At 48.5% G+C, this 26,717-nt stretch overlaps 2 protein-coding genes across 3 annotated transcripts; both read right to left on the bottom strand.

Moving 5' to 3' along the window:
- Positions 1-842: 842 nt before the first annotated feature.
- On the bottom strand, positions 843-4,121 carry LOC107527584 (membrane-spanning 4-domains subfamily A member 15). Its single transcript, XM_016200364.2, is given in 4 exon segments — positions 843-944; positions 1,822-1,887; positions 3,847-3,989; positions 3,992-4,121. Coding segments are annotated over 4 exon segments (441 nt in total).
- Positions 4,122-9,518: 5,397 nt separating this feature from the next.
- LOC107527649 (membrane-spanning 4-domains subfamily A member 8-like) lies at positions 9,519-18,566 on the bottom strand. Of its 2 annotated transcripts, none has more exons than XM_016200429.2 (6): positions 18,348-18,566; positions 17,446-17,568; positions 13,748-13,807; positions 12,566-12,694; positions 9,770-9,891; positions 9,519-9,621 (listed from the first exon to the last, which is right to left on the bottom strand). In XM_016200429.2, exons 1-6 carry the CDS (start codon positions 18,564-18,566, stop codon positions 9,519-9,521), a joined length of 756 nt encoding a protein of 251 aa, XP_016055915.2. The 2 variants fall into 2 exon arrangements, with proteins under 2 accessions (XP_016055915.2, XP_087678516.1); XM_087822390.1 differs by having other exon boundaries at positions 9,519-9,623; positions 9,778-9,891.
- Between the last annotated feature and the right edge of the window lie 8,151 nt (positions 18,567-26,717).

The following is a 26,717-nucleotide window of genomic DNA, read 5'->3' as shown; positions in this document are numbered from 1 at the left end:
CTCAGCCCCAGCCCCAGCCCCAGCCCAGCTCATGGTAACCTTGAGGCAGCCTCGCTCCTCAGGCTGGGGGAGGGTGACGGGGCGCTGAAAGGCACAGGAGGCCCTGAGGTGCCATCATCACTGTGCACCTGTGGACAATGACCGGGCACAGGGGGCTGGCGTCAGCCTCCCCATCCCACTGTATTCTATAGGTAAAGGAAACGAGCATTTCTGGAGCAGTGGGGAGACAGCGCCTGGCTTAGATCAGGACTTCGGGATTCTGGGAGCCCAGGGGAGCTGGGAGGGTGGGGGGGCTTATATGTCATCTGATTCGGTGCTTTCATTTCCTGGTGGGAAAACAGGCCTAATGACAAGGCAGCAGATTACAAGGGCAGAGCTGCTCCTGGGGCCTGACGTCGTGACTCGGGCCCGAGTCACGAGGTCAGGCCCCTGCCAGCTGTGTAGCCTCAGCAGCTGGGCTCATTGCTCCCTTCTGGAGGATTCTGGGCTCTCTGAGCTTAATGACCTTCCCCAGGTCTGCGGGCCAGGGCAGCCCCTGAACCTGTTTCCCACTGAGACGGGGGCTTCCCCAATGAGCAGAGAGAAATGCCGAGCAGCACAGAAGGGTGCTTCCAGAAAGCTGATGGGGGCCAGGGACACTCACCCCTGCATCAACCAGCTCTTTCAGGAAAGAAGCCACTGTGGGGAATGTGTGGGACAGAGGTCCCGGGGAGGCTTCATTCCGGGGCCACAATATGTGAGGATGGGGAGGGGCTGCCCCAGATGAACCAGGTGGGGGTGGGGGTGGGGAGAGGTTGGGCCCAGAGGGGAAAGGCGGGACACCCACCGGCTGGAGTGACCATCTACTCCCAGGACTCCTTGGGCATATATGCCACACTGTCATAGGCAGGGGGCGGAGAGGCCGCCGGGCTGGGGATGTTGAAGTTTGGCAGAAAAACCACAGGCTGCCAAGAAAAAGAAAACCCAATTGACAGCCCTGGGGGGGGCTCTCGGCCAGCAGGGAGGTGCTGCAATAGTGCCCTCTTGTGGGCATCCTGAGAACAGCACCCCAGCAATGAACCCTGCAGTCTGTCTGAATGGGCTACTCAACTGTCATCCGTTCAAATGGTATTTCCAAAAATATTTACTGGGGCCAACTATGACCCAGGCATAGGGAATACAGCAGTGAACAAGACAGACAAAAGTCCCATTTCTCTAGAAGTTAAAGTTCTTTCATCTGGTTGGCTCTGCACCCCTCTGCATTGGACAAACCCTCTCGATCGATTTCCCTGAGCCCTGCTCTACTAACCCTCCCCTTTGAACACATCTGTCTCTGCTCGAAGACTTTCAATAGCCTCACTTCCCATGGTCTTCATTTTCCTGCCCGAAGGAGCCTTTACTCCAGCTGGTTCCCATGCCCGAATGCCCTCCTCTACCACGTTTCTGGCTTCGTGGTGCGCCAGTGTTTGGGAAGCTCAGTTTCCGGGGAGTCATGCAGTCCTTTCCAATGCCCCCTGTCTCCCTCATGGCCCATGAACTTCTGGAGGGTCCATCTGCGTGCAGCACCCCCACTTGTCCCCTGGGCCCCACACCCCCCACTGCTCTGCATCAAGGCTCACAGAGCAGTGGGTGCATTGGTACTGGCGCCCCCTGTGGCCATGAGGAAAATAGCCCCATCTTCCAGCAAAGACTTCGGGTCGCCTCCATTTCTAAGAGCGAAGCTCATGGAAGCCCCTTCCTTCTGGGTTGCTCCCCAGAGGGAATCGGAAAGGGTCTGGAAGCAGAGAGCCTTTCCAGCGAACAGCCCTTCTCAGAGGCCCAGGTCGGGGTGGGAGTACTCACCGTGTTGGCTTGGGCATGGGTGGCAATGACTGAGATGAAGAACTCCAGAAGGGTGAAGATGGGATACTGGGGGTGCGGGGAGGGGTGAACCTGGACGCTGCCCCCCCCCATGACTCCGCACTCACGCAAGCTCCTGCCCAGAAGGGGGCGCCGCCTGGCTGAAGAGCATCCCCAAGGCCCGGGAGGATCCGGCCTGGCCGCGGGCCGGGGGCGCTCGGCGGGCGGGCTCCACACCGCCACCTGCCGGCCGCGCAGGACAGGCCCCTCGCCCGGGCCTCGGGAAGAAGCCGATTCCGTTCTCCCGAGAGATCTTTACAAGAAGTGAAAGGGTCCCAAGAAGAAAAGGCAGCTCCCGCCGCCTGCGGGCCTCACCCCGTTTCCGTGTCTCTACAGCCCTGCGTCCTGCGTTGTGCGCCGACCTCTGGAGCATCGCTCAGGGTCGCCCCGGGTTTCCGCCCTGGGCGGCGCCTCGCCGTTTCCTCCCCATCCTGCCCTGAGCATCTCCTGGGGCATCTTTCTCATTTCAGGGTCTGTCGTTGCTCCATCCACCTGTGGGTTGGCGCTGGCCCCACCCAGCTGAAATCTGGACTTGTTCTTTTTGGTGGTGGTGTTTTCCAAGAGGAGGTTTACCAATACCGCACTGATCCATTCCCAGAAGTGGAATGGTCTCCCCAAAGACGGGGACATGTGGGCTTCTGGTGATTTCTGCCACATGTCTTTCCAAATGTTTTGGGTAATGAGTGAATTCTAGGACTGAGTGGAAAGGGACACTGGAGGTCCCTGGACTCAATCTCTGCCTGACCCAGGAGCCCCTTCCAGCTTCCAACTTTAAATGGACTCCCTCAGGGACACGGTGCTCCCCACTACCCAAACCAGCGCGGAGCACACATAGGCAGTTCTGACTGTGAACTGCAGGAGTTGTGTTCTTGGGGTCCAGTGTGTTCAAGGCCAAGCTCCTGGATGCTATGGAGCCGTGGGGTTGAAAGTCGAACTTGACAGTCAGGTCATCCTAGGGTACAGGATGCCACTTCACAATTGTGTGGCCTTGGACCAGTGACCTAGCCTTGGCAAGCCCCAGTTTCCTAACCTGTCTTGTGGGAACCTGTCCCACAAAGTGGCGATGAGATTCTGGGGAGACAATGCATGCCAATTCCTGGGCATAGTGCGCGCACCTCTTGGGGGTGCTTAATAAATAAGAGCTATCCTCCTGCTCCTGCCCTCCTGCTCTTCCCTCCTCCCCTCTCCACGGCTTAACCTATGTCTTCATCTTCCACTTGGAGAAACAGAGGCCAAGGGACAAACTGAAGACACTATATGTGTGTATATAGGTGACTACGTGTATCTATCATCTGTCTATCTACCTGTCTATCCATCCATCCATCCATCCACCCACCCATCCACCCACCTACCCACCTACTATGTAATATTTTATTCCCTCCCAGAGACCAGTATCGCAAGGCCATCTGAGATTGGAGAAGGTCCTAGAGGCCATCTTCCCTGGACTTTCAGCTCAGTAGGAGCTGACCCTCACCCACCACTTCAACTTTATTTCCTCACCCTCCTTTGCTCATTGCATTCCAGTCAACTCAACCGTATCTTTTGTCCTTGAACAAGCCACACTCTTTTACACCTCAGGGCCTTTGCACTTGCTGTTCTCTCTACATGTGGAGCCCTTGCCCCCAGACCTTCCCTTGGCTGGCTTCAGCCCAGGAGCTAGGTTTTAGCTTAAATGTCATCCTCCCCAAGAGACCTTTCTGTACACCCTTGATAGCATTGCCCCGCCCCATCCATCATTTTTGAGTTCATTACTCTCTTTGGAGTTACCTTAGTTTACTGGTTAACTCTCTGTGAGCCCCACAGGGAGGGGTCCTTGTCTGTCTAGTGCACAGCTGAGTCCTCAAGTCCTCACTAAGTATTTATCCACGGCTTGCCCGCCCTCCAGGGTGTGCAGGAATGCTCTGGTGCTGGGGCGCCCCTCCCTACTCAGCACCTGCGCCTCAGGCCCTTCGGACAGGCCAGTCTTACCCCTAAAGCTTTGGGCTCTCAGGTCAGGAACGTCTCCCTGGGCCGCAGGTTGGGAGGCTGGGTGGCCCTTGGCGTCTGCGCCCTCAGCGGTGGCTCCTCGAACCACACAGTCCCTGGAGGCTGGCACATGGAGGTGGGCAGAAGGCTGGCGGCGGGCGCAGGCCGCTGGTGTTGCCGGGCGGGACGGCCACAAACACCTCGTTGCTGGCAGGGGCTGGAGACGTCTTGCTCAGAGCTCCTGGGAGGCAGAGGCTGGGAGGTCCTAATGATAGCATGAAGGTTACATATTTGCACAGAACTCGTTAATTTTTAAACAACATGCTCCCTACCCCTGCTCAGGACAGCCCCCCGAGGGTGGCACCACAATCTCTGATTGTCTGGGGGAGCTCCACTTGGAGAAGTGAATGGCCGTCCTAGGTCAAGGGTTTCTAGGTGAGGCAAGGCCAAGACTTGAATCCCGTCTCTCTACCCCTTGGGGCCACCTCCTTTATCTCTGCTCTGTTACCTGCAAAGGACATTTAGGAGGAGCATGAGTTTCAACCTCCCCATTTCCCCAGAGAGCACGCGTGACCTGCCCAAGACCACACAGCCAGTGGAGGCAGAGCCCAGCCAGCACCGGTCTCTTTACCTGGGACTGGGACTCAGGCCATTTCCTGTCCCTCAGCCCCGGGAATGAGCTTGTGTAATGAATGGCCCCCGGTAATTTCCTGCTGTGGGAGGGCCCTCTTTGGCCACCCAAGCAATCACCATTAATGCAGCGCGGATTATGGATGATGGAAACTGTATGCGCGTCTGGCCTGAGCAGAAACCGCCCAGCTGTCAGGAGATGAGTTTACTAAGCAACAGCTGAGTGAGGGAACCGCCCCATTATACAATGAAAGTAGTCATTCTTCTCAATTGCATTAAGGGCTTTGGCACACGGCTCTGGAGACAGAAGTCAGGATTTGAACTCTGGACCCTCTAGTTACTGTGGAACACGGGGAAAGATGGCCACCTCTCCTTGTCTCAGTTTCCTTCCCTGTAAAGTGAGGATAATAACACTGGCAGGAATCTCACAGGGTTTGATGTGAATTAAATGGAAATAACACATATAAACCCAAGAAAAAGCCCTCTCTTAGAGAGACAATATAAATATGGGTCAGATACAGAGTTGAGCCCAGAGCCTAGGAGCAGGAGCAAGAGAAATTTGCAACCCAGTCCCAAAGGTGATCATTGGAGCATTTACTGGGAGCCCCAGGCGTAGGGCTGGGAATACAAAGAGGGATTAAGGCTGGATGTCCTGCCCCTGGGGTCTTGCATTGTAGGACCACTGCCCCCAGGGCCACTGCTAGGAGAGAGGGGTCCGTGGGGGGAGGGGCAGGGGCGACACCAGGGTCCTCAGAAGCAGCTGCCCCTCCTCCTTCACCCCTCACCGCACATCCTTCGCTTTTCTTTTCACTCTTTTTCATCCCTCTTTCCTTCCTCACCCACTGGCCGTCTCCCCCCTGCCCGGCACATCGGGGAAGAGCAGACGGTTGCCGAGGACGCTGCTGAAGGTCCCCTGGCCCGAGAGTCTAAGGAACCAGGAGGGGAGAGAGCTGGCAGGCAGGCGGAGGGGCCCCGCCGGCTGTGCTCCTTGGGGTGTGACTAATGAACGCGTCGGCCCTCACGTCATTCAGAGAGACAGGCCTGGGTTACTCGTTGAGCTTAGAGATGAGGAAACAGGGCTTCAGAGAAGGTGAGGGTGTCTCCCGTGGCCACACAGCACCTCCGCGGGAGAAGTGGGGCAGGCCCTGGTCTCCCATGTCCCAGCAGAGGGGCTGCTCACCTCTCCGATTGCATCCACCCCGGGTTTGAAGCCTGCCTTTGTCAGAGCGAGGGCCCAAGGCCCCGACTTTTCTCCTTGGAGCAATAGGTCTAAAGTGCTCAGGGGTCACAGGTTGGTAAATGAGCCCGATGGGGGCCGGAGGGGCCGGCCAACTTTCCACTTCCTTGAGTAAGTTCATTTAAAGAAATCGTCCGTGTTCTCGTCATCATCTAGAAGGGATATTTAACACTAGAGAGGGAGAGAAGGTACACTTTTGGAATAAAATGGCAAAACGTTTAGGCGGGACAAATTTAACTGGGTGAAAACCTCACTGTTTTGCCGGAATAGTTGTGAATTCACCAGGGACAGGTGAGAACCGTCCAAGACCCATGGTGATCGGTGGCATGTTTCTGAGCATTCTCCAGGGTTCCCAAGAGTTGGCGCCCTGGCTGGACTGTCCCCTGGGCTCTCGGATGGGGCCTGAGCAGCCCAGGAAGCAGCACAGGTGTCATTACCAACACCTCTCCCGGGTGGTGAGAGATGCAAACACGCCTACAAAAATAGGCCGTCAGCTGATAAGGCGGGGTAGGTGGCAGTCCGAGCAGGAAGGTGTCACATAGTGCCTGAGACTGCAGTCCCTTCTCTCTACCCTCCTCCCCCCAGCAGCCACCACCAGCATCTCGGCACCCTCAGGCCAGGACCACCCCTCTGCCTATTCCAGAGGCCACCTGGCCCAAGCCCCTGGCTGTGTGCCACCAGAAAGAGAACTCTTTCTTCCAATCAGCCAGAGGCAAATTTAAACACTGATGTGCGTATGCCAGAGACAGGCAAGTGGAAAGGAGGGACAATCCCAGTCCACCAGGGGAACAGACACAGAAAACACCCGGACATCCGCAATGGGCATGCTCTCCACGGCTGGATGAGCCCCAGGAACCTCACACGCACTGCTTTTTACAAGTTCGCAGACCACTGGCATCTGTACGAGACCATAGATACCTGGTCTCCCATTAAAACTACATGGCCCACTTGTCGGTAGAGAGGACAGGGATTGCTATCTCATGCCCATTTGCCAAATGAGAAGACTGAGGCTCAGAGAGGTTAGGGGACATTACACATCATCATAGCCAGGAAACTGGAAGAAAGGAGATCAGAAGCAGGCGAGGCCTCCTCAGGCCTCAGGTCAGAACTGACAGTCAATTCTGCCGCATTTTATTGGGGAAGGAAGCCCCAAGGCAGCCCAGATTCAAGGGTTCGGAAAAATAGATTCCAGCTCTAGCTGCAAGAGGTGTGGGCACATGGAGGCGGAGGGAACTAAATGTCCATCAACAGAAGGGCGGATAAACAAATCAGCTGTAGTATCTGTATCGTGGGACACTGTACATTAGTGAAAACGAGGGGACCCCAGCCGTCTGCAGCACAGAGGACGCTCCCGACAAAATCAGCAGCACCAAGACGGGAGTTAAAGTCCGGAGTGAATATAGCTGAAGAGAAGAGACCCAAGGACCAAGCCCAGGGCAATTCCAGTCTTTAGAATTCAGGGAGAAGGGAAGGGTTCTGAGGGGCAGGTGGGCAACTGGGGGAAAGCCCAGGAGGTCCTGGGAATGGGGGTCCCTCCCAGCAAGTGCAGAAAGGTTGAAAGGGAGTGAGCGCGACTGAGTGAATTAATGCCGCTGATGGATTTGGCAACGTGGAGCCACTGGGACTTTGACAAGAGTGGCTTTGGTGAACAGATTGAAAATCCTGACTCGGGTGAGTGCTAGGGGGATGGGAAGAGAGGAGCGGGAGGCCGCAAGCCGATCTCCATAGCGGGGAGAGAGCAACAGGGCAACATCTCCAGGAGGCCCTTGGGCTAGAAAGGAAATCTTTTTCAGAAGGAGACACCGCCGTGTTTGGGCACCCCTGGGAATACCGTAATGCGGTGGGTTGTGAGCAACTATGACGTGGGAAAGAGTGAGCAGAGGGGTGGAATCTGGTGCCAGTGGAAGGAGCCCAAAAACTTCCCCTCTAGTGACTGGTGGGAAGCCAGGCCATGGGCACAGAGAGATCTAGTTTTCTGATGCATCCAATTCCCTGGGGAAGCAGGGAGCAAGCCCATTAGGAGAGAATGAGAGCTGGGGAAGAGGTACCGGGGTTTGCAGAAAGGGGGTAAGCTGTGAAATGGTTGTCTAGAGGTTGGGAGCCCGCATAGGCGAGGGATACGAGACACAACTCTTAAGACAGTTATTTCAGCAGGCAGCCCGTCGGTTAAAGCAGGGCTGGGATTTGTCAGGTAAGGCTGGCGTGAGAGGGGCAAGGCGCTTGGGAATGGTGTCAGTGATGAGCCAGCGAGTCCATGGGGCGAGATGGATGGGCTGCGGGTCCCGGGGGAGCTGAGAACCACGGGCTTGGGGCAGTGAGAGGGAAGGGACATTGGAACCGAGGTTATGGGCGGGGTGCAGCTGTGGGGATGACCGGGTTAAGGTGTGATCAGGGAGGTGAGCGAGGTGGTGTGAAAGCAGGGGCCCCTGAGGAAGAGGAGGGCTAGTGTCCTTCTGTTCAGAGAAAGGAGGTCACAAGTTGATGCTCACAGGCACACTTCTGTCCTTTCCTCCACCTGCCTTTGACCTGTTGGTGTTTGTCCACCTTTGCTCGGGGCTGATGGTTGTGGTGGGAAACACTCTTTATTGCTGGTTGTTTATTTACCATCTGCTTTATTTTCTGGCTGGTTTGTGTTTGTGTTCTGTTGAGTAGTACTTTCTGAAACCTATAACTCTCAGTCCCATTAGAGACTGGAGGGTGCACCCCTGCTGAGATTTATTTATTCTACTCGTTTTAGTGCCTGCCAAGCTCCACTTGTGTGAACAGAGCCCTTTCCTTAATCGCGGTCACGTGCTCACAGCTGTTCTCGGAAGGGGAACCTCTGGGTACCAAGGGCAAGAGCGAGTGGGTGGATCACAGTCAGTCCACTCCCACCATGAGTGAGTAGCCTGGGGCATTATGATTCTAGGACACATGGGACTTTATCATCATTGCCATCATCACATGCTTTCTTTCTGTCCTGGGCCAGCACTTGGGACATGACAGGATGAAATGATCAAGAGCATGGAACCTGGAGGCAAGGGACATGGATTCCAATCCAGCTTCAACACTTACTGGTGCTGTGGACTTGGGAAAATTACTTAGCCTTTCCGAATCCAGATTTTTTAGATTTCTTGTTCTTAAAAAACAATGTCACTCTGTAATGTTTGAATATGAATTGAGATAATGCGAGTAAAAGGGTACTGGGCAGAATAACTTGGTAGATATTGAGGCGGGATAGTAAGAAGCTAGAGAAATTCCTGGACAAGTGGAATAAGGGAAATACAGTCAAAATAATTAAACAAGGCCAAACAGTGTAAGTAATTTACAGCCAGCTAATGAGAGACAAGGTTTTATCTTCCCTAACCAAGGACACCTAGGAGCAAATGGTTTACATACTCCAGGGCTTTGGGGGTTCACCCATGGTCACCGTCCTCCTGCCATGAGCAGAGGATTGAACACACCAAATGCTCAGTGCATATTTATTCAGTGAGTGAACGAGCGGGAGATTGGAGCTTGGGCTGTCTACACATTTGTTCCTCTAGCTCATAGGCTCAAGCAGGTAAATCCATGAATTCGTGCACACGACGTCCCGCATACGGATGCCCGAGGGAGGACCTCTTTGCAGAAATCCACGTTAAAGTCCTGGCTCCTTTTTACTAGAGGAACAGCACGATTTACCGGGCTGAGGTGAATGGAGACAAGAGTACATAGAGTTGGAGAGACATTTTCCTTCGTTTGTCAGCAAACGAAGAAGCTGAGTTTCAGAAGCCCAGGAAGGAGGGTTCTTCTTTTGGTCCCAGTGAAAGATGCTTCTAGAACCTTTGGCTTATTGGGACTCCGGGGCCTCACTGGAATATGGCGGCGGCAAGTTCACTGGTTCTGGATTGGCCACTGGGTTTGTCACGTAGATGTTTGGGATGACCAGGGGCCTCTGGAAAAGACAGGCCCAGGAGGCGCACTCGTGAGAACCGGGCAGACATCCCAGAGCCCCCCGCTGCTGGGCAGGAAGGGGAAGCCTGAAGCCCCCTCCAGTTCCCACCCGCTTCTGGGCGTCTTCCCACCCACTGAGGAGCCTACGAACTCACGCTGTTGCTTGAATAGCGGACCGACTGGCAGCCGAAGCTGGCAGCCGTGGAGGCGATGCCGAACTCCAGGAGGCTGAAGACCAGCAGCACGGCAGAGGTAGCTAGTCCGGGGGCCTGGAACAGAAGGCACGGGGGGGGGGTCACGAGTGCAGCTCCGGGGGCGCGAGTCGGCTCACAGTGCGGCTCTGCGACGGCCCGTGGCCGCGGCTTTGAGGAAGGCGCAGCCTTGTGCAGAAAATACCTCCCCAGGTTTTTGTGAGGGTCAAGTGTGCTTGTAAAATATTATTTTAACACTTACTACCTGTGTTCTCTAGGGAAAGAATAGCCATTGTTTAGGGAAACACCTTGATAAGTGGTTTCAGGCACAGGGGACAAGGCCTAAGGAGAAAGCTGGGCCTGAGCAACATGCCGGGAAGGTGGGGCCTGCAGGAAAAGGCTCCCGTGGGAAATCAAGACATTGCAAAACAGGGACGCCTAACCCCAGGGCGTCAGCAGGTAGCTCCACTGTCCCTCTGAGCCTTTAGGGAAAGCTGGCCACTGAAACCGCCTTCCTGGCATGTGGCAGTGGCATTTTGTGGAGAGAAACAACTGGGGCTGTCTTTAGGTTGGGAAAAGAGTTAGTTAAAGATCCCCAAATGGAACTAATCCAGCAGGAGGAGATTTCACAGGAGCATCAGGGGGCATCTAAGCCCTTCCTTTGCTCTTCTCCAAGGTGCTCAGGAGAATGGGGTCTCCCACTGCATCTGGGGAGAGAGTTTGGGCAGAATCCACTTTAATCGTAAAGGGACAAGGTATCAATGACCCTGATGACCACTCGGATTCCAATTACAGCAGAGAATAATAAGAAAGTGGAAGTGCATGGCACGTGGGAGGTACCAAACAAATGTCTGTCAATCATGATTTCAAAAACGGCGTTGGTGACAGCTAGGCGCCCAGGGAAGCCTCCCTTATGGAGAGACCCCTCCTTTCCACTGTCCTTCTCTTCCCCCTCGATTTAGCAAGCGTCTATCAAACATCCGCTTGGTAGGAAAGGCTGAGAAAGCATCCCAACAGGCACGATCTAGTGAGGGCGGCAGATACAGATGTTGATAATTGCAACTCAAATGGGATGTGGTAAGAGCTATAAAAGAGCCAAAAATAGTGCCTTGGGGCACTGAGGAGAGAGTTTCATTCTCAGTAGAAGATTCAGTGACATGGGGTGGGACAGGGGTCCAGGCAAGGGCACCGGCAGGATGTGTCTTCGTCAAGGAATCACGGAAGCTTTTACAAATGATGCTCGTCCTGTCAAATGTGGTTTTAACGGAGGAAGACGGAGGACTCAGCCTGAGAAACTGGGGGAATTATAAGTCCCAGCAAAGGGGACAGAGAAGGGAGCACCAGCGTGGGAGCTGGAACACCAGCTGCAGGGCCTGGAAGCCACCAGAAGTCCACCAAGGAGGAGGAATGACAGAGGGCCTTGAGCAGGGGAGGCTTTCGGACAAGTGAGGCTGAAAGTATGGTTCGAGTGGGGCAAGAGAGATTATGGGAGGGGAGAACTGGAGGCAATGAGCAGGCAATTCTTTTAAGGACTTTTCTGCAGAGAGAGCCAGAGAAATGGGGTGGTAGCTGCAGTAACTGAGAGAAGGTTTGTTTTTGAAGATGGAAGAAACACAAGTGTGTTTAGATGCTGATGGAAAAGCTCTAGCAAAGGGGGGAAAGTGATGTGGAAGAGAGGTGGGGGCAAGGGGTGGGGAGGAGCACAGGGCGTGACAACCTTGAGTGGCAGAGAGGGCAGGGCTGCTGTGCGGAGGGCGACACTGAGCTTACACGGGGCTCGTCCATGACTGCACTTTCTGATCTGTACCATGTGTCCCCGAGCACTTGAGAGGTGGTGTAAATGCAGAATACACACTGGATCTTAAAGATGTGGCACCGAAAATGCAAAATGTTGAATTAACAATTTCTTACACGGACTACATATTGAAGTGACATAGTGCATCTATTGGGTTAAATAAATATATTATTAAAATTAATTTTACCTGTCACTTTTTAAAAAAAAATATATCTTTATTGATTTCAAAGAGAGGAAGGGAGAGGGAGAGAGAGAGATAGAAACATCACTGATGAGAGAGTCATTGATTGAGCCCGCAACCCGGGCATGTGCCCTGACCGGGAATCAAACCCCGTTCGCCTGGATCCTAGGTCGATGCTCAACCGCTGAGCCACACCCGGCTGGGCATCACCTGTCACTTTTTTCATTTTGTAATGTGGCGACTAGAAAACGTAAACTCACACAGGTGGCTTACATTAGGTTCCTATTGGATGGCCCTGGTCCATAGCAGGGGATGGCTCATTCGTTTATGCTTTTTCTATGGCTGCTTTCATACGGGGTTGAGCACTTGCTGCAGAGACCAGATGGCCTGCAAAGCCTAAAAGATTCCCTCTCCCACCCTTTCTGAACATCTTGGCTGAGCCCTTGTCCACAGTCATGGGCAGGAAGGCCCATTACAAGTACAGGTTGGTGGGTACCTGTGCATTATATGGACGATTGCATTTAATTCTCCCAACAATGTCAAAGGCAGGCAGTGTTTTATAAAGACAGAAACTAAGACTAAGAAAAGTAACATGGGTAGAGTAACACAGCAAAACAGCTACAGGTCAGGGACTTGAAACTCTGTTCTGACTGTGACAGCACCTCTGTTTTCTTTGGGGCTTGGTGAAGAAGCCTGGTGGTCAGGCCCTTTCCAATGATTTCCTAAACATAGGTAAGTTGGAGCCCAGAGGATCCTTGATCAAGAGGGATACTCACCACACCCCAGTATGGATAGTAGTCGGAGTGCGTATATAGAGAGTTGACACTCATATCTGTGATGAAGAGCATGATTCCAACCATTGAACAGATTATACTGATGATATTCAAGCCCAAGCTTCCATTCAGCTGAGGAAGACACAAGGGTCAGTGTGGGAGAGGGAAACAGTTGTAGCTGAGATGAGTGGAGCCTCAACACGTGTTTCTTAATGTGAATTTTGAGAACCCAAGTTCTGCAGCAAGTAAAGAGGTGCTCTGTGCAAAATAAGGTTGGGAGTAAATTAACTTTGAAAACACCTGGGTTGCACAAAGTTAAACAGGTCTTTTGTACAGGACTTCTCAGAGCCTTTAACAAGGATTATGGCTCTTCCACAGAGGGGACTACTAAATAGAGATTTCCCCCCAAAGTTTACCTAACCATTTTCAGAAAGTATCTCATGGGACAAGTATCCCCAAGAATAATTTTTGGCAAACACCTGACTCATTTATCCTACAGGAGATGGGCAGGGGACTCAGCCCAAGCGTCTCGGCATATGACGGGCTCTGATCTCCATGGTTCCGGGGCCGAGTGCAGAAAGGCATGCCCAGGAGTGAGCTCCCCTTGGAGATTTTCAGATAGATCTCGGCTGGCGCGGGACTTGGCCATCCTAAGGCTCCCTGCCCCAGATAACCTGCTGTGAAAGGAACAGGCACTTTCTGGGCCATTGGTAGAGGGACACTAAGCCTCGCGGGCCCATGTTGACTCGCAGAGCTTGGTTAGCGGGGTTCCCCGGGAAGCCGCTGCCCGAGCCCCCTGCCCCCTGCAGAATGCCTGGCGCCGCTGCGTGCTGCAGGCGGCCTAGGGCCTGCTCTGCGGAGGGCAGGCCTGTGCCCCTGGCAGCTTTGTGCCCCCTCCTGTGAGAGCCTCTTGGCAAAGTGATCCTCTGTCTCTCCACACCCGATGCCTCTCTGAACGCGGCTGTACTGCCCTAGCTTTCCCGAATCTTCTGCACCCTCTCCCACCGTGACTCTGGCCAGGCTCGTGGGCCGTGTGAGTGAGTGTGAGCGAGCACGCGTGTCAGCGCCCCGCGTCTGGTTACACGCAGGTGCAAGGCTGAGGAGGGGTCGTGCGGGCTGCTTCCCCCCCTTTGTGTGTCTCCCACAGGCCCGCAGCGGGGAGAGCCTGTCTCAGATGCCACTTACCAGGCAAGAAGAATTTGGCTGCTTTTCGGATGCCACTGTGAGGGATCCTGAAATGATGAACTGGCACAGAAGAGAGAGGGGGGCATTAGAGAGAGGTCAGAGGTCAGGGCCCCACTTTCAGGCTTCTGCGATTCTGGTCACACCTGAATTCTCTCTCACTAGCTGGGTTCCTCTAAGTGGAACTCCTGCTCGCCTCCGGGAAAAGAATGAATGAATATTGAATAAGCTCATGAATGCACCACTTGGCAGGGCAGTGAACTGGGATAATTAATATTTTAGGATCCAGCAGACCTCGTTTTAAAGTCGAGCTTGAAACTCATGTGATCTTGGGTAGGTTATGAATTTCTCTAAGTGTATATTTCCTCTTCTAAAAACTGGAAAAAGTTTGTCTTTCTAAGTGTTATTATCATGAAATAACTTGTCCCTTGCATGTAGCATTTGGTATATCTTGACCGTGGTAGATCCTGTACATGGTAGACACTCAATAAAGTTACTTCTTTCCTTGTTTTTAAAAAATTTTTATTCTATTTTATTTCATTTTATTTTATTTATCTTTGTTGTTGAAAGGATTATACATGTTACCCTTTTCCCCACTATTGATCCCCTCCAGCTGATATCTGCTCTTGCCTGTCCCCCTCAGGCCTACTCCACACTATTGCCTGTGTCCAAAGGTTATGCATATGCATATAAGTTCCTTGATTAATCTCTCTCCTCTCACTTCCCCACCCCCACCTTCCCTCTGAAATTCGTGAGACCGTTCCATGGTTCTATGTCTCTGTATCTATTTTGTTTATCAGTTTATTTTGTTCATTAGATTCCACATATGAGTGAGATCATGTGATACTGGTCTTTCTCTGATCGGCTTATTTCACTTAGCACCGAAACACAAATTAGAAAGAATCTATGCACCCCTATGCTGATAGCATTGCAATTTACAACAGCCCAAGCACCCATCAGTAGATGAGTGGATAAAAAAAGCTGTGGGACATTTATACCATGGAACACTAGGCAGCTATAAAAAAGGATTTCCTTGTCTTTTATTTTCCCACATGCACATCTTGTTGGCCTGCCAACAGGATTCAGTCTGGCATGGGGGCTCTGGAGGGAAGAAGGGAGGGGTTCCCACATTTTCACGGCTTTGAGATATAAGCCCAGCCACAGTCCTTGCCTGTCTACAATCGGGTGAGTACCTTTTAGTTACTTAGAAGACTCTTGCATCTCTTCGATACTGAACATCAGCTCTGAGGGCTACAGGGTAGATTGCACACATTTACTTCAACACTGGTGTACTGCGGGCATCGTGGCTGATGGGATTCCCTGCTCCAGGGAGGGTCTGAGAGGCATCAGCTGTGGTCTAACGAAAGCTTTGCTCAGCCTCACTGAAGTGCTTTTAACTTTGCCTTACTCACCTGCATGAGGGCCCATCAAGCACTATCATTCCCATCGTATAGAGGGGTCCAGTGAGGCTTAGAGATTCTAAGTAACTCACCCAAGGCCATCGAGCAAATAGCATATCTGGGAATCAAATCCAGGTACTTGACTCCAGGTCCATGCTCTCAACCCCCACCCTACGCTCCCTCCCACTCGGGGTAGATGCATGCACCTTGGAATGGAAATGGGTCTTCACAATGAGAGCTTACTCCAGGTCTCATTGGGGGAAAAAAGTCTGAATCTTACGTCCTTCATTTTATAGAGACTTGATGGAGAAAGAAGGAAACAGAAGACTGGAGTTCTGATGCCCCTGCTGGTCCTTTTGAGGTGCCTAAGGGGATGAGCCTTTGGTTTGGAGGAGGGCTTTAATGATCTTTAGGAAACAGAAAGATAGTCTTGGGGTCAAGAAGGCAACGAAGGGCAGAAGTGCCCTGCAGAAAAAAAGGAGGGTGGTGTCCTGAGGGCTGATGGGACCCGAGCAGCCTGGTGAATGGACATGGCCAGCAAGGCACCTGAGATGTCTTAAGAGACTCTAACGCACCATGGCAGCTCTTTTCTGCCTGTGGTGTTAGTCTTCCCCTTGCCCCAAACTCCACCGAAGGCTGTTACACAGACACAGGTGTCTGTGGTTGGCTGAGACCCAAGTCTGGGCCTGTGCAGAACTGAGAGGAGACCTCAGCCTCAGAGGGCGAGACAAATGGGATGGGAGAGCAGGTGCTCAGACAAAGATGCTCCCAGACGGCAAGCCCTGGCATTTCGCAGATGCCGTGTGTGAGGGTGGGGGTTAACTCTGGGCTATTTGATTTAAATCTCATGGGAGAATGTGACTTGGCTGATGTGCAGGTTACTCTGGAGTTTGGTATTTGTGAGGTCAGTTGCCTTGAGTTGCAGATGGGTGTGTGAGCCGAGACACAGACTGTGTTACAGAGGGGAGAAAACGGATATGAGGGGTGGAGGGGAGGTGAAGGAGGGATTGCGTGTGTGTGTGTGTGCATGTGTGTGTATGTGGGGAAGGGAAGACACTCAGGAGAATGCAGAAGAATCATAAAGGCAATGCACTGGAGAGGAGAAAGGAACTGTGGTTCATAACCTTGTAAGGGGTTCCAGATCACCCTGAGAATGGGATAAAAACTATGGCCTTTTCCAGAAGAAACAAAATGACAACATTGAATGTACCAAATATTTTGCCACAAGGGGGACCTGAGCCCATCTACAGACTCCAGGTGGAGTCCCCACTGCTTAAGGACTGTTCTGGGGCTGGGCAGCCACTCTTAACCATGGTGGAAAGGGTTTTCTGCTGGAGCCCTGGCTGTGGGCCTGGGGTGAACAACACCTGAGCGCTGGGCTGATGAACTAGGAAAAGGCTTCCTGACTCCCAGGGGGCTAATTAGTAAAGGTGCCCACTCTGGGGTGATTGCGCCTTACAGGGCTGTCACTTGGTATTATGAGCTGAATTTTGACTCCTCATAATCCATCTTTTGAAGGCCTAACACCCAGGACCTCAGAATGTGTCTGTGTAGGTGTCTCCAGACTCACAATGGTTGGACTTAGGACTCTTTGACTTTACAATGGTGTGACAGCTATGTGCATTCAGTAGAACCTGCTCTTTGGATTTTGAATTTTGATTTTTTTCCTGGGTGAGCGATATGCAGTAAGATATCCTGGTGATACCGGACAACAGCAGCCAGCCTCAGCTCTCCGTCAGCCAGGTGATCACGAGGGTAAACAACCCATTCTCTACAGTGTAGCATTTAATGCACTTTTTCTTTTGGATGTTTTCAGTTTATGATGGGCTATGGAGATGTAGCCCCACCATAAGTTAAGGACCATCTTTATTTGAAAATCGGGCCTTTAAAGAAGTGATTAAGGTTAAATGAGGTCATATGGGTTGGCCCTAATCCAATATGACTGGTGTTGTTATAAAAGGAGGTGTTAGGACACAAACACACGCAGAGGGAAGACCATGTGAAGACACAGGGAGAAAGATGACCACCTACAAGCCACGGAGAGAAGAAACAACCCTGCCGACACCTTGACCTTAGACCTCCAACATCCAAAACTAGGAGCTCATAAATGTGTTGTTTAGCCACTCAGTTTGTGCTCTTTGTTCTGGCTGTCCAAGCAGACTAATGTTCTTGGTGAACAAGGCCTGAGGTCGGTTCACAGCCCATGTGCTCTTTTGGCTGAAAAACTTGTGCAACGAACTGCACAACGTGACAGGGTGGGCCTGTTTGTGTTGCACTTGCAGGGAGACTCACATTACTTACCCAGACGCCTGCCCAGAAGGGATAGCCTCCGTACAGTGAGACAGGTGTGTAGACCCCCAGCAGGATGGTCCCCATGATGCTGCCGAGGCCGATGTGTATGAGGCCGATCAGGATCTGGATGGCCTGTCAGGGGAGACACAGGCTGAGGCCTTTGCTTCTGAGACCCTCCCCCACCGCTGTGCAGGTAAACACCGTGCTCGCCTCCTCCCACAACCACATGAAAATTTTGTAATTTTGTAAACTACAGAACAACCATCATTCAGAACCACCCGAAATTGAGCTGAATGGAAGCCCTACAACCACTAAATTAAAGAAAAAGCCACATCAAGACTGGTAGGAGGGCAGAGGCTGGGAACAGACTGGTCCCACGCTCACAGGTGGCAGATGAAAGTCAGGAGGGAACCTCAGCTGCGGAGGCCCCCTGAGGAGCCAGGGGTCCTAGTCCCGCACCAGGCCCCCCAGCCCTAGGTTCCAGTCCCAGGAAGACGAATCCCCTTGACTTCAGGCTGTAAAACCTGCAGAGATTGAGGCCGAGGGGGGCTGAGGCTGCTGGAGTGCCAGGCAGTTTCTCTTAAAGGGCCAGTGCACGGACTTACTTGGACTCGTTCCCTCTGAACTACAGGGGTCAACATAGATTCTAGCAACAGGACCAACATTCCAATTTACGGCTCTTTGTTGTTTTTCTTTCTCTTTCCTAACATGCCTAAGATAGAAAATACAAGGTCGTATACCGAGGCGCTGCTGCTGCTGCACAGTTGAGCTGCTTAATAGGCCTGAGTTTGGCAAGGCTGGGTCAGCTCCAGCCCCACTGGCTGGATTTGGAGTTTCTGTATTTCCAATCCTGCTCCCTCCCCTGACTCCAGCCATGCAGCCCTGTGCATGTGGTGTGAAATCTCACTTACCCCTAAAACTTTACCCTCTTTCAAGGATCTCTGGTCAGGTTGCGTACACACAGGTGGCTCCAAACGATGTGGGTTCCCAGGAATTAGGTGGACTTGGGGCTGGCTGAGTGGATACAGGGGCACCTGAGACATGCTTCCCGGGGTCACAGGATACCTGTTGTGGGATGTCACCACAAACACAGAATTGGGCATGCGGCATGCTGAGGTCATCGAATTCATGCTGACCTACAAAATAAATGCAATAGGGTTGTCTCTCACATGTGCACTAATGTTTACATTGAAAAGGATTTCTGCTTTCATTAACTCATTTGAGCATCTTAACCCATTATGAGTTTATTAATTCTGTTTTAGAGATATTAGGTAGTAGTTAAAGGGCACTTTTGCAGTCAGTGCTTTACAAATACATTTCCTGGGAGGATTTCAATATGGCAGTGGAGTAGGTGGAAGCTACAGACACCTCCTTCCAGAACCAAACTGGAATTACAACTTAATTAAAGAGCATTAATCTAAATAACTCACTGAAGACTAGCTGAAGAGTAGTCTTATAAACCAAGGATTTACAGAAGAAGGCACATCGAGACTTACAGGGAGGGTGGAGACAAAAGAGGGCTGGCTCTGCTCTCCTGAGCCGCTGCTGTGATTCTGAGGGATATCTCAGATGTGGGGGAGGCCTAAACCCCAAGCTGGCTTCCCCAGCCCAGAACACCAGAGATGGGAAGAGATACCCACATGACATCTGCCAGGGAGAAACGGAGTGTGCTGGAGACACAGGCACCCTTTTAAAGGGCCAATGCACAAAATTTTGTTCACAACCACTTACCCTGGGCTCTGGTGGAGGGAGCACAAGGTGGACTAGAGTTGCCTGAGGAGATTCTGGAGTTTCTGGCTCTGGGAAGGAAGCTGGGGAGACAGGCACCAGGATCCCTGTGCTGAGTCATTCTTCCATACCACAAATTCCATCTTTCCTAGGTGGAGCACCCTCTTTGTGGCACTGGCCTAGGGGAAAGAATTTTCTCTACCCTCTGGACTCCCTCTCACCCCAACCTGTGGAGTTTAGGAACTTCTGATGAGTCAGCTGCTTTGGCCAGGGTGTAGAGTTCTGGACAGACTCAGCAGGTACCAATGACTGAGGGGTCTGATTTGGGGTGGGGGCCAGTTACCCCACTCTCCTGTGATTTTGACTGGCACTTCTCCCCATGGGAGATCTGATAGAACCACCCTCTCAGCATCCCACAGACCCAACCTCAGGACTCTGGAGGCCTCACTAGCCCAACTCTTAGTGGTTCCACCCTGCCAAGGTCAGCACAAAATCCAGGACAGACTGAGTTGTGTAGGACAGGGACTACACCCATCACCTTTCCTGAAGCCTGACCAACACCTCCACCTTATAGGAGATCCACTAAAACCAATCCTTCCAACTCCGCCAAAGTCTCTTACAGTGACTGAGCCTAATAGGCAGCCAACAGGCTGAGGGCAGGTGGAGGTGAATCTCGAAGTGTCTTGGGACTTTTGCTGACCCGCACATGGCCTGATGCTGGGAAAAGTCGACTTTGGTGCACAGCTTGCTCCTTCCCATGTGCACCCAAGAACAGCAGATGAAGCCACAAACTGTGGATTACCTGTAGCTCCAAACAAATTGCTGAAGGCCAGGCACAGACAGTGTCTGACATTGGCCAGCATCAGAGTCCCTCCCAAGATGCCCAGGCTAACACACACAGTGGCCTATTTCTGATAATATCAGACCAGGATTCAATAAGCTTCAAAAACAGAATAGTCAACGGGTGATCTCAGCAGGCACCAAACCCTGCTGATTAGCACCTGCATAGAAGCTTGCATGCCATGGTTGGGGTTGAGCTTCACAGTCAAGCCAGTCTAAGGGTCAATCCCACATATGAATGGGCCAATAGCAATCAAGACTTAAGTACAATAGGAAGGCCCAAATAACCCACCACAAGGGACATTCCTAAAGCACCCAGGTTGGGTGGTCAAGAAGACTATGCTACTAGGTCCCACAGGACAGCTACTACATAAGGCGATCCCATGAAGACTGGAACTCATGGCAGATCTATCTAATACATAGAAACAAACATAAAAAGGCAGCCAAAATGGGAAGAAAAAGACACAGACCCCAAAGTAAAGAACAGGATAACTCTCCAGAAAAAGAGCTAAATGAAATGGAGACAATCAATTTATCAGATATAGAGTTCAAGGTAATGGTTACATGGATGCTCAAAAAACTTAGAACAGCAACAGCATTAACAAGAACATAGAAAACATAAAAAAGTACCAGTCAAAAATGAAAAATGCAGTATCTGACATCAAAATATCCTGGAAGGACTAAACAGTGGACTGGCATGTGATATTCAAAGTGATGAAAAGTGAGGACCTATAACCAAGACTCCTTTACCCAGCAAGGCTATCATTTAAAACAGAAGGAGAAATAAAAAGCTTCCTAGAGAAGAAAAAGCTAAAGGAGTTTGTTACCACCAAACCAGTATTACAAGAAATGTTAAAAGGCCTGCTTTAAGTAGAAAAAAACAAACAAAGAAACAAAAACCCCAGAGAAACATAGTTAAAAGAATAAGATGGCAATAAATATGAGACCTATCAATAATTACTTTAAATGTAAATGGCTTCAATTCTCCATTCAAAAGGCACAGGGTAGCTGAATGGATAAGAAAGCAAGACTCATATATATATATATAGGGTGTCCCCAAAAAAGTATATACACACTTTGAATAATTATAAAGGCAGTGTTTATTAAAACACATTTCATTTTCAAAATTGAGCTACCAGCTGTTAAAGTATGAATACATTTTGTTGGGACACTCTGTATATGTTGTCTACAAGAGACACACCTCAGAATAAAAGATACACACAGACTAAAAGTAAAGGGATGGCAAAAGATATTGCATGCAAATAGAAATGAAAAAAAAAGTTGGGGTAGCAATACTTATATCTGACAAAATAGACTTTAAAACAAACGCCATAGTAAGAGACAAGGAAGGACAATATATAATGATAAAGGAACAATCCAACAAGAGGATATAACCCTTGTAAACATTTATGCACCCGACACAGAAGCACAGAAATATGTAAAGCAAATCTGGATGGACATAAAAGGAGAGACTGACGGTAATACAGTCAGGGGATTTTAATGCCTCATTGACATTGCTGCATACATCTTCCAGACAGAATATCAGCAAGGAAATGGTAGACTTAAATGACATACTAGACCAGATGGATCTAACTGATATCTTCAGAGTGTTTCAATCCTAAAGCAACAAAATAGATATTCTTTTCAAGTGCACATGGAACATTTTCTAGAATAGACCACGTGTCAGGACATAAAACAAGTCTCAATAAATTTAAGAAGATAGCAATCATATCAAGCATCTTCTCTGACCAAAATGGTATGAAACTAGAAAGCGATCACAAGAAAAAAATGGAAGAATACACAAAGATATGTATAAATGTGTGTTACTAAACAGTGTGTTACTAAATAATGAGTGGGTTAACAATGAGATCAAGAAGGAAATCAAAAGAACCTTTAAGGAAATGAAAATGAGAACACAACAACCCAAAATCTATGGGACACAATGAAAGCTGTCCTTGGAGTGAAATCGATAGCATTAAAGGACTATCTCGAGAAACAAGAAAAATCTCAAATAAACAATCTAACTTTACACTTTAGGAACTGGATAAAGAACTACACACAAAGCCCAAAGTGAGTAGTAAGAAAGAAATAATAAGGATCAGAACAGAAATAAACAAAATAGAGTCTTAAAAAACATACACACAATACAGATGATCAATGAAAACAAGAGCTGGTTCTGTGAAAATATAAGCAAGATTGACACATCTTTAACCAGACCCATTAAGAGAAAAAGAGAAGACCCAAATAAATAAAATCAGATATGAAAGAGGAGAAGTAACAACTGACACCAAAGAAATACAAAGGATTGTAAGGAAATATTACAAAACTATATGGCAACAAATTGGACAATCTGGAAGAAATGGATAAGTTCCTAGATACACATAATCATCCAAAACTGAATCAGGAAGAATCAGAGAATCTGAATACAGGTTACAACTAGTGAAGTTGAAACAGTAATAAAAAAAATCCCAACGAACAAAAGTCCTGGACCAGATGGTTTTACAGGTGAATTTTACCAAACATTCAAAGAAAAACTAACACCTAACCTTCTGAAACTATGCCAAAAAATTTAAGAGGAGAGAAGACTCCCAAACTCATTTTACAAGGCCAGCATTATCCTAATTCCAAAACTAGATAAAGACACTACAAAGAAAGAAAATTATAGGTTCAACATCCCTGGTGAACATAGATACTAAAATCCTCAAAAAAATATTAGCAAACCGGATCCAGCAATACATTAAAAAGATCATACACCATGTTCAAGTGGGATTATTCCAGGGATACAAGCTTAGTACAGTATCCACAAATCAATAACCGTGATACACCACATAAATTAAATGCAGTATAAAAACCACATAACAGCCTTGGCTGGTGTGGCTCAGTGGTTAGAGTGTCAGCCTGCCAACTGAAGGGTCGAAGACTCAATTCCGGGTCAAGGGCACATATCTTGGTTGCAGGTTTACTCCACAGCCTTCGTCTGGGCGGGTGTGGGAGGCAACAATCGATGAGTCTCTCTCATATTGATGTTTCTCTCTCTCACTTTCTCTCTCTTTCTCTCTCTCCCTACCTCCCTCCCACTATCTCTAAAAAATCAATGGAAAAAATATCCTCAGGTGAGGATTAACAAAAACACATATAAAAAAACCCCATAATCATATCAATAGATGCAGAAAAAGCATTTGGTGAAATTCAGTACCAAATGAAAAAAACTCAGCAAAGTGGGAATAGAGGGAACATACCTCAACATAATAACTGCCATATATGACAAACCCACAGCAAACACCATATTCATTGGGCAAAATCTAAAAACGTTTCTCCTAAGATCAAGAACAAGACAAGGATGTCCACTTTCACTACTCTTATTAAACAGTACTGGAAGTCCCAACCACAGCAATCAGACAGGAAGAGATATAAAGGAAGTGAAATTGGAACAGAGGAAGTAAAACTCATTATTTGCAGATGATATGATACTGTATATAGCAAACCCTAAAGATTCCACCAAAAAACTACTAGAATTGATAAATGAATTCAGGAAAGTATCAGGATACAAAATAAATATACAGAAATCAGTTGTATTTTTGTACACTAATAATGAACTATCAGAAAGGGAAGCTAAGAAAATAATCCCATTTACAATTGCTTCAAAGAAGATAAGATACCTAGAAATAAATTTAACCAAGGATGTAAAAGACCTGTGGTCAAAAATTTATAAGACACTAAAGGAAGAAATTGAAGAAGATCCAAATAAGTCGAAGCATAAACCATGTTCATGGATAGGAAGAACTAACATCATTAAAATGTCCATACAACCAAAAGCAATCTATAGAGTCAATGCAATGCCTGTCAAGATACCAATGACATATTCACAAACTGAGAACAAATATTTAAAAAATTTATATAGAACCACAAAAGACCCGGAATAGTCACAGCAATCTTGAGAAAGAAGAACAAAGTTGGAGGAATCATGCTACCTGATATCAAACTATACTACAAGGACATAGTAATCAAAACAGCATGGTACTGAATTAAAACAGACATATAGATCAATGGAAAGAATAGAGAGCCCAGAAATAAACCCAAGCCTTATAGTCAATTAATATGTGACAAAGGAGGCAAGAACATACAATGGGGTAAAGGCAGTTAATTCAATAAATGGTGTTGGGAAAACTGAACAAATATGTGCAAAAGAATGAAACTAGACAAATTCCTTACACCGTACACAAGAATAAACTCAAAATGCATATAAGATTTAAATATTAAATTCAAAGCCATAAAAATCCTAGAAGAAAACACAGGTGGTAAAATCTCAGACATTTCTCATAGCAATATTTGTTCTGATATATTTCCTCAGGCAAGGGAAACAAAAGAAAAAATAAACAAATGGTACTACATAAAACTAAAAGTTTTTGCATAGCAAAGGAAACCATAACAAAATGAAAGACAACTCACTGAATGGGAGAACATATTTGTCAATACATCTGATAAGGGCTTAATATCCAAAATTTATAAGGAACTTATAAAACTCAACACCAAAAAATGAACAATTCAATTAAAAAATGGGCAAAAGACCTGCATAGACACTTCTCTAAAGAGGGCATACACATGGTCATAGACATAGGAAAAGATGCTTAATGTCACCAATAATCAGACAAACGCAAATTAAAACCACAATGAAATATCACCTCAAACCTGTCAGAATGGCTTTCCTTAATAAATCAACAAACAACAAGTGTGGGCAATGATGTGTAGAAAAGGGAACCTTTGCGCCCTATTGGTGGGAATGCAGATTGGTGCAGCCACTTTGGAAAGCAATATAGAGTTACCTCAAAAAATTAATTGCCTTATGACCCAGCAATTCCACTTATGGGAATAGATCCAAAGAAACTCAAAACATTCATTCAAAAGAACCAGCCAGGCATGGCTCAGCGGTTGAGCGTTGACCTAGGATCCAGGAGATCGCGGTTTCCCAGTCAGGGCTCATGCCCAGGTTGCGGGCTCGCAGCCGATCAATGATGACTCTCTCATCATTGATGTTTCACCTCTCCCTTCCTCTCTCTGAAATCAATAAAGACATATTTTTAAAAAAACACCAACAAAAAACCCCCACAAAAAAATAAATGAGCCCTCTATTCACTGCAGCTTTATTTACAATAGCCAAGATCAGCAAACAGCCCAAGTGCCTATCAGTAGATGAGTGGATAAAAAAGCTGTGGGACATTTACACAGTGGAATACTATGCAGCTGTAAAAAAGAAGGGAATCTTATCTTTTGCAACAGCATGGATGGACCCAGAAAGCATTATGCTAAGTGAAATAAACCAGTCAGAGAAAGACAAGTACCATATGATTTCACTTATGTGTGCAATCTGATGAACAAAGTAAGTTAACAAAGTGGAGACAGACTCATGGATCCAGAGAACAGACTGACAGCTGTCAGGGGGGAAGGGCTTGTGGGCTGAATGAGATTGGTGAAGGGATTAATCACAGGAAAAAAACGACTTGTGGACACAGACTCAGTATGGTGACTGCCAGAGGGAAGTGGGGGTGGGAGGAGGCAGAAGAGGGTAAAGGGGGGATAGATGGTGATGGAAAGAGAGTTGACTTGGGGTGGTAAACACACAATACAATATAAAGATGATGTATTGTAAAAATGTAAGCCTGAAATCTATATAATTTTATTAACCAATGTCACAATTGATTCAATAAATATTTAATGAGTACATAAATAAATAAACAAGCAAATAAATAAAATAGAAACAAAACAGGACAAAACTAAGGCCCAAAGCCGATAAGCACTATGGAGGGCAAGGCCTGTGTCGTTTCATTTTTGTATCTCATCTCTCAGGGTCCTCTGCACACAGAGGTACTTCAGCATTGCAGAGCTTGAGCACCTCCTGGAGAGCAGCGAGTCCATTCTCTCAATTTCTGAAAAAGGAAACTGAGCCTGGGAGCGTGGACAAGAATTACACCAGGTCCCAGGCGTGTAATATTCCTTTAATGGAGACCCTTATCCTCCAAGGATGCATGTTGCCAAGGCCTAGTATATTCAATGGGAGTCCCATGCTGCTCAATTTTCTAGGTGACTTGTGAATTCTGGTCTGGTTTTAGAATTACTTTTTTTTTTTTTTTAGAGACACAAAGTAAGTTAAATTTACTTTGCTTATCCCACTGTATATTTCATTTCGATTCGGAACTCTTAAATTTCATTCAGGAAATTTAGAGAAAAAGTTACAGTGAATTGTAGTAACAGACCTGGAAGCAACTTTTAAATAAATCTTAGGTAAAGGCAATGACTCACAGATTCCCATATAGGGAGCACAACAGAAATAGATTTGAAGACAGGATGGGACAGCACATCCTCAGCAACACTCAAGAAGCGGGCCCCTCTGGTGAAAGGGCCCGTGGGCAGGGCTCTCAGCTGAGGAACATTCTCAAATGCCTTCCCACGCACACTTGAGTTCCACCCGAGACAGTGCGTTCTTCGAGGCGTTTCATCAGGTGGGATTTATAATCTATTTTCCTGTTCTTCAGACACCACTTGCACTCTCCTGAGCACCATGAACCCACATACGTGTATTTACTGAAACACTCTGTCCCCATGGTTGTCTCCTCTGTAAGGTTCTAAGGTCCTAAGCAACAGGGACAATATTTATTAGTTATAATTATAAGAGCTACCCCTGAGTATCTGGTAAGTAACTTGGTATCATGTCACTT

This window comes from Miniopterus natalensis, chromosome 11 (genome assembly GCF_054644295.1).
Source record: "Miniopterus natalensis isolate mMinNat1 chromosome 11, mMinNat1.hap1, whole genome shotgun sequence".
Lineage (NCBI taxonomy): Eukaryota > Metazoa > Chordata > Mammalia > Chiroptera > Miniopteridae > Miniopterus > Miniopterus natalensis.
This window is presented reverse-complemented; position numbering and strand designations above follow the sequence as displayed.

Coding starts and splice junctions, on each gene's coding strand:
- LOC107527649 (XM_016200429.2), bottom strand. CDS start 18,566: ATGAATTCGATGACCTCAGCATGCCGCATGCCCAATTCTGTGTTTGTG. Junction 9,892..12,565: donor ACTATCCATACTGGGGTGTG/GTGAGTATCCCT, acceptor CTTCTGTTCCAG/GCCCCCGGACTAGCTACCTC. Junction 9,622..9,769: donor TCAAGCAACAGCGTGAGTTC/GTAGGCTCCTCA, acceptor TCTTTTCCAGAG/GCCCCTGGTCATCCCAAACA.